Source organism: Ipomoea nil, unplaced genomic scaffold, assembly GCF_001879475.1.
Source record: "Ipomoea nil cultivar Tokyo-kokei standard unplaced genomic scaffold, Asagao_1.1 scaffold2791, whole genome shotgun sequence".
NCBI lineage: Eukaryota > Viridiplantae > Streptophyta > Magnoliopsida > Solanales > Convolvulaceae > Ipomoea > Ipomoea nil.
Window position 1 is genome coordinate 1,207,638 of NW_017619219.1, and position 12,524 is coordinate 1,220,161.

Genomic DNA, 12,524 nt, shown 5'->3' on the forward strand with positions numbered 1-12,524 from the left:
TCTCCTCCTCTTGCAAGAAGGGGAAAACAGTTGCTGTTAAGCAAGAGAAGATTTAAGAGATCCTTTAAATGACAAACTGTTACCACATTTATGTGGTTGTTCCTATTTTCAAGACAAACATTTGGCCTGTTTAATTGCACCAGTGTGCCCTGAACAATTTACTTTTAATTTGAATCTATGTTTGGACTGTTTGCAACTGTTATATTTACCTATACCCTGATATCAGTGGACACTGATAATTGTCTGTTTATTACCCTTTACTGTTATATATATATGCAACTGTATGCAGGACAACAAAAACGCAAATACAAGGAAGCAACCAGAAGTAAATGTAGGCAGGACAAATAACAAGCAAGCGCAAGGAAGAAAACACAAGTCACCAAGCATGAAAACACAAGGACCCAACCAGTCACTTTATGGTGCAAAAACATTCAAGTGAAAAACCACAAAAATGCATACTGTTTTCAGTTTTGGCCATCACAATTTATGCTTGAATACAAGGAAGCAACCAGAAGTAAATGTAGGCAGGACAAATAACAAGCAAGCGCAAGGAAGAAAACACAAGTCACCAAGCATGAAAACACAAGGACCCAACCAGTCACTTTATGGTGCAAAAACATTCAAGTGAAAAACCACAAAAATGCATACTGTTTTCAGTTTTGGCCATCTAGCTTATTTGGACAATTACTAAGTGTTTAATCTCAATATGACTATGTAATGTACAGTTCTCAAACTACTGATTGTGTGGTTCTAAAAGTTATAATAATAATATTTTACCATGAGTATATGTATGTCATAAATTGTGCTTTAACAATCAGTATTGACATTTACAATAAATTACTACTATATTTATATCTTTAAATAAAGATTGTTGATACAAGTCCAACATAAAACACAATTAGTGATAAAGGAATTTTGGTCTGTTTTAAATGTAAACAAATTTTCAATCCAGAACTTGAAGTTATTACACACTTTAAAGATCATCATTGGCAACCTAAAGGACTGCATTTTTTTACTTAGTCAGTTTCAAAATGTAGTAATTTTAACTGCATTACTATTATATGATGATCTTTAAATAAAGATTGTTGATACAAGTCGAACATAAAACACAATTAGTGATAAAGGAATTTTGGTCTATTTTAAATGTAAACAAATTTTCAATCCAGAACTTGAAGTTATTGCACACTTTAAAGATCATCATTGGCAAATTGAAATAAAAGACTTATGACAGTTTGTTGACACAGTAACATGCCACATATATAATAAAACACTTCAAAAATTTTGCTCACAATTTAGATGCTATGAATTAAATTATAACAGAAGGACTGCATTTTTTTACTTAGTCAGTTTCAAAATGTAGTAATTTTAACTGCATTCACAATTTAGATGCTTGAAGTTCCACATATATCATACAGCAATGGAAATTGATGAAGAAACGATATGGTTTTAACCCATTTACTTTAAGCAACTGTGGATACAAAATTATAGGCAGGGAAATGTCTACAATTTAGTTATCCAAAACAAATGAGTAGTCATATGCCAGACATTAAATTTAAAAGTAGATGTGTTAAGTATAATTTCATTAACCTTATTATAACTACATTTCAAAATGTAATATATAAAATATACAAATTAGATGGAAATTCGTGGAAAAACAATATGGTTATAATATTGTAACTTCAATTAACTGTTGCTTCAAAATTAATAAACAGGGATGTATTAATGTAGTAACACACATATGTAGATCATTACAAAAAAAAAAAAATACTCCTTTCAAATTACAAAATTACATATAAGGCCTATTTCTAATTAAAGTAGCGAATGTAGGACTCTAATTTGGGCCAATACAGTCTATATCATGCCTAATATTGAAAAAATATCTGTACTAAAAACTTTGAATACAAAAACTAATGGGATGACAAACAACTACTAATAGTTCAAATCAGAATCACCAATCATGTTCATGTCATTCTCTTCAACCAATTAACCAAATCTGTAAACTAATGGAACGACAAATGTAGCTTCATCAATTGTCAAAACATAATAATATAGTAGTTGTCAGAAAATAGAATAAACAAAAAACATTTACACCAGACTTTGTCCAAAAAAATGGCAATAGATTACAAAAGTAGCCATTTAAATATTACCCCTATACCAATCCACTAAGTTGTTACAACATTGGCAGAGATTAAATGAAGCTACAATGGATTAAACAAATAGTCATGTTCAGTTTATCCTCTTTGATCCACTAAGTTCTAATACATCTGTAGTGGCATCAGAATTGTAAATTCATCATTTGCCAGACACTTCAAAATTTGGTTAGTCACAATGAATATTGAAAATACAAAATAACCCATGAACCAGGGGAACATGTATATTAAATTTATTAAAAACTACTTTAAATTGTTGTTTTCCAATAAAAAATGAAGAGTCATATCAATGCTTTTAATCATTCCTATTAAAGTGAAATCTTAAATGCACAGAACCAAATAAAACCATCACCTATTTTAATCCAAGTATTTGAAATACAAATCCAATAGCAAAAACAGACTGGAACATACACAATATCAGCTCAAACATGAGGAAAATCACAACTTCTACAATAATAGGAAGCAAAAGGAAGCACATGATCGACAGTAAAGGTAACATAAACACATATTCAAACTACTTTTTATACTCTAGCTGCCTGTTTCAGTTAATTGCACAATATTATAGCTTTTTACCTACTATTACAGAGTCATGAATGCTTAGCTTCAAACCTTTGTAGGGTAGATATATCCAAAACCTGCAATTCCATTTTGCAGATTTGGTTAGTATATGTTCTAGAACGAATACTTTAGAGCAAATATTGTATGATCTTTGACTATAATAAAAAACAAACAAAAATATAATAAATATAAAATGTACGGTATATACTAAGATTAAAAATACCAGAAAAAAATAAACTTCAAAAACACTTATCTTCCATTGGATTGCGCAAAACTTTACTGTAATTTTCGGCAAAGGGCATGAACACCGTACGGTGATTACAGTATTATATATCTACAATTAAGAAACAAAATAAGCTTTAATCTCTAACTAATCAAATACGAAATAATTTTAGCTGTTAACAAACTTACCAAAGATCGGATTGTAGTGTAATAGGGTATGCCGTGAAGATCTGGATCATCGATCATCGTTCGAACCGTCAAAAACCCACATCCCAGTCTAAAAATGAAGATCGGAGAATACTAGCATAGATCCTCTCACAAAAACACCGCCGATCTATAAATACGGTTTCATCAGTGAGCCTTAATCTACTGTTAGGTGAGATGAACACCTTGCATTAGCGTTGAGATCTTCTACGAATTAAAGTGTGTTAGACAATCGAATGGCCTGAAATATCGGATTGGGGATGGTTTTGTCTGAAGAGTGTGAGAGATAAGGTTAGGGAGTGTTCTATCGCTGTTAGCTGTAAGAGGGATTGGGAGGTGAGGGTTCAAGAAATGACACACCGCAAGAAACCCCCTATTTGGAAGTGAAGGTATGAAAACAATCAGTGGGTCGGGTTTGGGCTTTGCATTTTAGGTACATAGATTTGGGTCTGATCTTTGAGGGTAGAAATGAGCTTTTAAATGCTGGATAGAAATGGGCTTGGTCTGAAATAGGTAGAAGTGAAGGTATGCAAACATTATTTATGATATTTAGTGGTCCACAATATTGTGTGAACCATTGGTCCATGATGGTCTCTTTTAAATATATATGCACATTATGTTCAATTTGTTGTTATTTCTGTACTTAAGTTATATTATTTTTAGACTTTATATATTGTCCAACATTGACAGGTATCTTTTATAATAAGAGATACTTTATTATGTCCCTTGAATCTTTTCAATGCAGAAAATGATGAGAATTCGTCTGTTATAAGCACTCACAACCGTATAGTGAAAAAATCTGTCACAAATTTAGCCACAAACTTAACACCACAACAACCATTTACTTCAAATGCGACACCAAGAAGTTGTCTAACAACAGGTAAACGCTTTACACTTCTTGGATTTATATATCTGTATATCCTTCGGTATAATACACTATATAGAAATGTTGTTTAACCTCCGAATTATTTTGTTGCAGTTAATCAGGATAATTTTAATATATGTATGAGTAGTTGTCACATGGAGTATACAAAAGCTAATAGCAACTCCAGACATTTTGTATTAGGCGGCAAATCTCCCTATTTATCAAGTACAACAACACCTACATTGACCGGTTAGTTAATCTTATGCATATACATAATGTTATTGTTTTCGTATCAAAACTCTAATATCATTATTGACAAATCGATATATATTGAATTTGTGATAAAAGGTATAGTGACTAGGTCGGATGTCAGACGGTCACCTCTACAGGATATATCAAACAGTATGTATTTTCCCTTTCGTTTTAACTTTGTAATGTTTATTTTTAGGTGACAGGACTCTTACTTATTCTTTAAATAAATTAGGTACAAGACAATGCATAAAGAGCTCACTCATGAATGATGGAAAAGACCATAGTCAAGATAATGAGGTCAATCGCGATTTGTTTCAAGATTTTGAGCAAGTTTGCACTACTAATCGCATAACTCCGGTGCAAGAGGAATATAGTTGTGGTAAGTTCAATATCCACAAACATCTGTAAAAATGTGCTTTGAAATCTTAAGAGGCAATTGTATGTGGTTAGTTGTTTAAATGAATTTTTTTTTTCTTATTTTTGAAGGATTGGTGGGAATTGCAAAGCAACCTATACAACAGATTGCTAATGGTAATTAATTTATTATTTGATAGCTTGTGTGAATTAAAAATTTATTTAATTGTACATTATTATTTAACTAACTAATGTATCCATTTAGTTGAATACAAAGATCTTGGGGATGCAAATAATACCTGTCAACATTGTGGAGCTCTATTTTGGTACGAAGAGCGGATCAACAAAACAGTTGTTTACGGCACGCCAAAATATTCAATGTGTTGCAACAGTGGTAAGATCAAATTGCCACCAACCATGAGGCCACCCAATGCAATTTACAATTTGTTTTTTGGAGAAGGAGAAAAAAGCAAGCAATTCCTACAAAATATTAGAACATACAATAGCATGTTTTGCTTCACCTCCATGGGTGGTAAAATAGATCGGAGCGTGAACAAGAACGGTGGTCCACCCATTTTTCGGATCAATGGCCAGAACTTCCATTACATTGGTAGTCTCCTGCCGGTGGACGGGAGAAAACCACATTTTGCACAGTTGTATATATATGATACTAATAATGAACTTAGTAATCGTATCAATGCTGTGAGGTACGTACCTGTTATTTACTTCTATATATAAGTTCTACAATATTTGTATCCAAATTACTTTTTAGCAACTTCTAATATTTTTGGTCGTATGCTAGGCAAAATGGTGACCAAAATGGCATCCATGTTGAGATTGTGAATGATATTCAACAAGTTTTGGATACCAGTAATGTCTTAGTCAAGTCATTCCGCATGGCACGATCTGAGCTGCAAAATAATCCGCTGGCCGAGGTAAAAATTAAATTGCTTGGGAAGAGATCAAAGGATGCAAGAACATACAATTTGTCGCAGGTTTCGGAAGTTGCAGCCTTAATTGTGGGTGACATTGATACAAATATTGGAGAACGTGACATTATGGTCGAAACCAAGAGCGGCCTGTTGCAACGAATTAGTGAGTTGAATCCAGCATACCTCCCAATGCAATACCCTTTACTCTTTCCGTATGGTGAGGACGGATACAGGGAAGACATTCCCTTCTCTACATTAAAAGGAAACACAAGTGCTGGCCGTCAAAGGATAAGTCCTCGAGAATATTTTGCATACCGTATACAGACAAGGTTATCTGAGGTATCTACTTTATTGCATTCAAAGAGGTTATTCCAACAATTTTTGGTAGATGCCTATACAATGGTTGAGTCAGGAAGGTTAATCTATATAAGGACACATCAAAAAAGTTTGAGGTGTGAATCGTATAATTGCTTGAATGATGCATTAACACGCGGTGAAGTTGACCCCACTACTCAAGGAAAGAGGATAATATTGCCTTCAAGTTTTACAAGGGGTGCTAGATACATGATTCAAAATTATCAGGACGCTATGGCTATATGTAGATTGGTTGGATATCCAGATCTGTTTATCACATTCACCTGCAACCCGAAATGGCCCGAGATACAACGCTTCTTGAAGGATCGAAAGTTAAAAGCTGAAGATCGTCCTGACATAATATGTAGATTATTCAAAATGAAATTGGATGCTCTAATCTCAGATTGTCGGAAGAACAAGTTATTTGGGCCAGTGATGGGAGGTACGTAAATTAAATGCCAATATTTAAAACAGTTCCTATAGATAATTGTTAGAAGTTTTTTGCCAAACGTAATGTTTTTTTTTTTTTTTTCCAGTTATATATACCATAGAATTCCAAAAAAGAGGTCTGCCGCATGCTCATATTCTGCTGTTTCTTGATAAAGTCAATGGATATCATACTGTTGACAATTTGGACAACATTATTTCCGCTGAGCTGCCTGATCAAGAAGCTGACGCAGAATACTTCAGAGCAGTTGAGGAGTTTATGATGCATGGACCTTGTGGGAAAGCCAGATTGAGTTCTCCCTGTATGGCAAATGGTAAATGTACTAAACATTTTCCCAAAAAGTTTGTTAATTGCTCAACTTTTGATGAGGATGGCTATCCTATATATCGGAGAAGAGACAATGGTCGGTCTGTGACGCGCAATGGGATTGACTTGGATAATAGGTACGTGGTACCACACAATAGGCATTTGTTGTTAAAGTATAGGGCTCATATTAATGTCGAATGGTGTAATCAGTCCCGTTCAATCAAATACCTATTCAAGTACGTGAACAAGGGTCATGACAGGGTAACAGCAGAGTTTTACAGAACCAGCAATGATCAAGATGGTGCACAAGTTCTGGATGAAATTAGTATGTACTATGATTGTAGGTACATATCTCCGTGTGAAGCATCGTGGCGGTTGTTCGGTTTTGATATACAGTTTAGGACACCATCAGTGGAAAGATTAAGCTTTCACTTGCCGAACCAACAAAGTGTTGTTTTCGCAGATGATGACCCCGTTGATAACATACTCAGTCGGCCAACAATCTTGCAAAGCATGTTCCTAGAATGGTTCGAGGCAAATAAAAACTTCCCAGAAGCAAGAAAGTTGACATATGCTGAAATGCCAACAAAGTTTGTCTGGAAGAAAGATATTCGAAAATGGCAGCCCAGAAAAAGAGGATTCTCTATAGGTAGAGTTTTCTATGTGCCTCCTGGATCAGGGGAAATCTTTTATTTAAGGTGTCTGTTGAATAAGGTCAAAGGTCCGACAAGTTATTTAGATATAAAAACAGTGGATGGCGTCCAATATGATTCTTTTAGGGATGCGTGTTGTGCAAGAGGATTAGTAGATGATGACAGGGAGTATGTTTATGCTATAGAAGAAGCAAGTCATTGGGCCACAGCTGTGAATCTTAGAAGATTATTTGTCACTCTCTTGATGACTAACTCAATAGCAAAACCAGAGGTGGTTTGGGAGGCTGCGTGGATTCATTTGTCAGATGATGCACAATTCAAGATTAGAGAACAATTGGGAAAATCAGGTATTAAATTATTCCATTCTTACTCTTATAGTTCTATTTTACAATAAAAGTTTTAAACGTAGTGTAAATAATATTGTCACAGATTGGATTATATCTGAAGATGAGAAGAAGAATTTTGCACTTACGGAGATTGAAATAATGCTTTCAGCTATGGGAAAAAGTTTGAAAGACTTTCAGGGGATGCCGATACCCGATTTAGTTAATCACTGCAGAACAACCAATCGGTTGATACAGGAGGAATTGGCATATGATACTACTGCAATGAAGGAAGAGAATGATGCTTTAGTGGATAAACTAACTGAAGAGCAAAGAAAAATATATGACAATGTTTTGAAAGATGCTGAGAATAATCTTGGAGGACTATTTTTTGTTTATGGATATGGTGGAACGGGTAAAACATTCTTGTGGAGAGCATTATCTTCTGCTATAAGGTCAAAGGGAGAGATAGTACTGAATGTTGCATCAAGTGGCATAGCTTCCCTTCTATTACCAGGTGGTAGGACTGCACATTCAAGGTTTGCCATTCCGATCGCTGTTAATGAAGATTCAACCTGCAATATCAGCCAAAACAGTCCTTTAGCACAATTGATCGTGCAAAGTAGGCTGGTCATTTGGGATGAGGCTCCAATGATGCATAAATTCTGTTTTGAAGCGTTGGACCGAACTATGAGAGATATAATGCGTGTCAAAAATCATAACAGCTTCGATATGTCATTTGGTGGAAAAACAGTGGTGTTAGGTGGAGATTTCAGACAAATTTTACCAGTCATTCCAAAGGGCACCAGACAAGATATTGTGCGAGCAACTATAAATTCATCCTATCTTTGGAGAAGCTGTAAAGTTTTTAGGTTAACAAAAAACCTAAGGCTTAGATCTTTGAGATCGGATAGTGAAGTTCAAGAGATTGCTGATTTTGCCAAGTGGATTGCTAATATAGGTGATGGAACCATTGGTGATTCAATGGATGGAGAATCTGAGATACAGATTCCTGAACAATTTTTGCTCAGTTGTGGAGAGGATCCTATTGCTACCATTGTTGATAGCACTTTCCCGTTGTTTCGCAGTGGCCACAGAGATAATGAGTACTTAAAAGATCGTGCCATACTTGCACCGACTTTGGATGTTGTAGATACAGTCAACGAATACATGAATGACTATAACAATGCTGAAGGAAGGACCTATGTCAGTTGTGACTCCGTATGCAAATCTGATTCTAATGTTGACATGCTGGCGGACCTGCACACACCGGAGTTTTTAAATGGATTACGATGTTCGGGAGTTCCAAATCACTCATTGACTCTCAAAGTTGGCTCGCCAGTGATGCTGTTAAGAAATATTGATCACTCACTGGGGTTGTGCAATGGTACAAGGATGATTATTTCAAAGTTAGCGGATCATGTTTTAGAAGCTAAAATACTCTCCGGATCAAGTGCTGGTACGAAGGTCTTAATTCCAAGGATGTCCTTAACACCTTCGGATCCAAGATTGCCTTTTAAATTCCAAAGAAAGCAATTTCCGCTAATGTTGTCATATGCCATGACAATAAATAAAAGCCAGGGCCAGACACTATCCAATGTGGGTTTGTTTTTGAAGAGGCCGGTTTTTAATCATGGTCAAATGTACGTAGCATTGTCAAGAGTTAGTAATCCTAACGGATTAAAAATACTGATCTCAGACGAAAATGTACAATCAAAAAATACGACTACAAATGTCGTATATAAAGAAGTATTCAATAATGTTTAATACATACTATATGTTTTGCAGAAGTATATATATATTTTTAAGAAATTTATTTATATTAGATGTTTTACATATATTGCCGTGCAACGCACGGGTGGAATTACTAGTATATATTATAATAGTCAACTTTAGCAAGAACTTGTACGTGGGAAATAATAAATGCAGATATAAGAAATTATATTAGATATGAACTATATTGCATGCATACGTAGAAGTAGTGAACCCAGATGATGAATAGCAAATATAAATTGGGTTAGTTCACAGTGATAAATAAAGCAATAATATATGAAAGCAGTAAGTAAATGAGAGAGACAATTTAGAGTGGTTCGGAGGTGGCGTAATCCCCCTACTCCACTTTTCTCCTTTCACGTCTAGGAGAAAATTCACTATTTTCCACACACAGTTACAATAGTGAATAAGTGCTACACAGGCACTTCTTTGAGTGTTTTGCACACAGCTACACCCAACCCCGAGTGTCTCGCACACAGCTACACTCCTCCACGAGTACTTCACACACAGCTATACTCCTACGCCAACTAAGTGTCTTGCACACAGCTACACTTAGCAACCACGATTGTTTTGCACACAGCTACACTCACGAGTGTCTCGCACACAGCTACACTCAACAGGTTAGTGTTTTGCACACAGCTACACTTAACCCTCTTTCTACACACAGTAAAGAAAAGATTTAGAGAAAACAAATTTCTCTTCTAAGGACTTAGAAGATTTCTACGCAGATAGCTCAAGAATATAATGAACTGGATATTTCAAATATTGCTCTCGGTATTGTGTATTGTCTCTACTTCAAGTCTTCAATCCTTGCCCGTATTTATAGCCAACAAAGGCCATATAGCCGTTGTAGCTTCTTCAATCCTAGCTGTCCATCTGATTTGCGATGCTCCAATTTTCAACTTGCTCTGAAGTAATTAAATGCAGCAGCTTTCGGTGGAGAATAGCTTTGTCAGATTTATTTGAAAAACTTCATCTGTGTAATCTTCAAATTAAAAGTCATATATTGCGGCTTGTAAGCGGATGAAATTCTTCAGAATTAAATCTTCATCTTTTGTCTTGATATTAATAGCTTCTGACAAGATCTTCATGTTGAGATCTTCAAAATAAATTCCAGCAAAAACTCTCTTGCTTGTTAGCAGCCTGATAGAGAGGATGAGAAGTGTGGCCATCTATTTTAATATTGCTTCTTCTTCATAAATACTTTTGACTTGTGTGAGATTTGCTTCCGACAAAAATCTTCAAATAAATAATTCCAAGCAAACTCTCTTGCTTGTTCTTTCGACCGAATCCTCTGGCTTGCTTCCATTGTGAGAGAGAGTATCCTCTGCTTGTTCTTTCTTTCGAAATGAGCAAGGGAAAGCTGATGTGAGAAATGTAGTTCATCCTTTTTTTGAATTGTTTCTTCTCAATAAATGCTTCTGACTTGCATTTATTGCAGCTCATCTTTTGTAGTCCATCTTCACTTCCACGTGTGGTCTAAAAACAGCATGCAATCTCCAAGTGTCAGCAACAAAATAAGTGCTATGAACAAGATTCGAACCATGTACATTCGCAATGCATTTCAAGTTTCTTGCCAATGCACCGTGTGAACCTATTGGTTATATTTGTGTTGATAACGTATTTATACTGTTTCTGCCTGAGTTAGTGTACAACATTTCTGCTCTTCAAACTTCAATTCTGACCTTAGACTTGCTTGTCAAACCTCCAATCTTGACTTCAACTTTTGACCATCACTGAGCAAAATAGATGTCATAGAGATTCGAACATAGATCCTTGCCAAAACACAATAATACTTTATCCATCAAGCTATTATGACCTCTTTGTACAAATACTGCAAATAAATCCTTAAGTACTAACATTCTGAGAGGTTCTATTTGCCTTTGAATTTCGTAGGATATTTGGTTCAGGTCTATTTTTAAGTTTGTACACTAGACTCAAAATAAAATATGGGGAATTCTAAAAATACAATTTTGGCTCATCAAAACTATATTACAATTATTCCTAACAGATATATTAGGAATTCTAGAGGATGATAGCGTTGGTTTCTCTCACTGGAGGACTGTAAATAATGCTTTCTAAGTCCCCATGTGTATTTTTGGGTTCCCCCCTCCAAATTAATAAAAAACATTTTTTAACTTGTTCAAATTTTAGATTTGTTAAGGTTAATATTTAATATTTTAGTATTAATTATTAAAGTATTAAATAATTTATAATTTTTAAGTCTAAAAAAAAAAAAAGGAGCCGAGTCATCCTCACACACTTCATCGTTCCCAGTTCCGATAAGCATTGTTTTGATTCTCTCCCAGACCAGACTCCCTTTTTTTATCAAATCATCATCACAACATTTATTAATCTCTCTCCACCTCCAGTAATGCCTCTGTTTCGTATGACTATGAGAGAATTTCCATGGCTCTTCTTCCCTAAATCATGTTCCCTTTCTTATTATACTCTCTGTCAGCCCTTTGTTTGCTCCCTTATGTTCGCCCCCTTTCCACAGTCGCAATTTCTCAAGCCGGAAACCAAACGCTGCTCATATGTTCATTGGTGCAGGATCATTCTCGCCCGCTGGGTTCTCCATCCCTCAATTGCACGAGCTTTCTGGCGGGGAGTGTTCGGATTCCTCTAAACACCTCTGTTTCTTACTCTGGGCTTATGGGTGGAAATGGTTTCCTCTGTGCTGTACCTTTTCATTTTCTTCACCCTTTTCCGTTATGGAATGTTGGAGATTTTCAGTAAACGGGACTGAGATGGCGTACAAGAGAATCTACAACGGCCTGAAATTGGCTGATCTTGGTTCCGGGAATTCCCACATTTGTAGAATGGTGGAGAATTCCGGGGGCCTTCAGTGCTTGCAATGGCCGGAGTTTCGCCAGTCCAACCAGATTTCCCTCACCACGAATCTCGCATTGGGTCAAGATTTTGTTTTAGGGTTGCGCGATTCAGGCAAAATTTAGTGCCTGGAGAGTGATTCAAATGTCACCGATCATGCCCCCAACGAGACTTACGATGATTTGGCCGCAGGTTCGCGCTACGCGTGCGCTATTTTGCAGAAGGGGCGGTTGGATTGCTAGGGAGATATGACCGAAGAAAAGCCGGAGAGAGAAATTGTGGGTCTTGCCTTGGGAGA

At 35.8% G+C, this 12,524-nt stretch overlaps 1 protein-coding gene across 1 annotated transcript; it reads left to right on the forward strand.

The window, feature by feature from the left end:
• Positions 1–5,130: 5,130 nt before the first annotated feature.
• On the forward strand, positions 5,131–12,351 carry LOC109157605. Its single transcript, XM_019305458.1, has 5 exons — positions 5,131–5,312; positions 5,408–6,333; positions 6,428–7,645; positions 7,728–9,080; positions 11,948–12,351. The coding sequence occupies exons 1-5, from the start codon at positions 5,131–5,133 to the stop codon at positions 12,349–12,351; spliced, it is 4,083 nt and encodes a 1,360-aa protein (XP_019161003.1).
• The last annotated feature ends 173 nt before the right edge of the window (positions 12,352–12,524 follow it).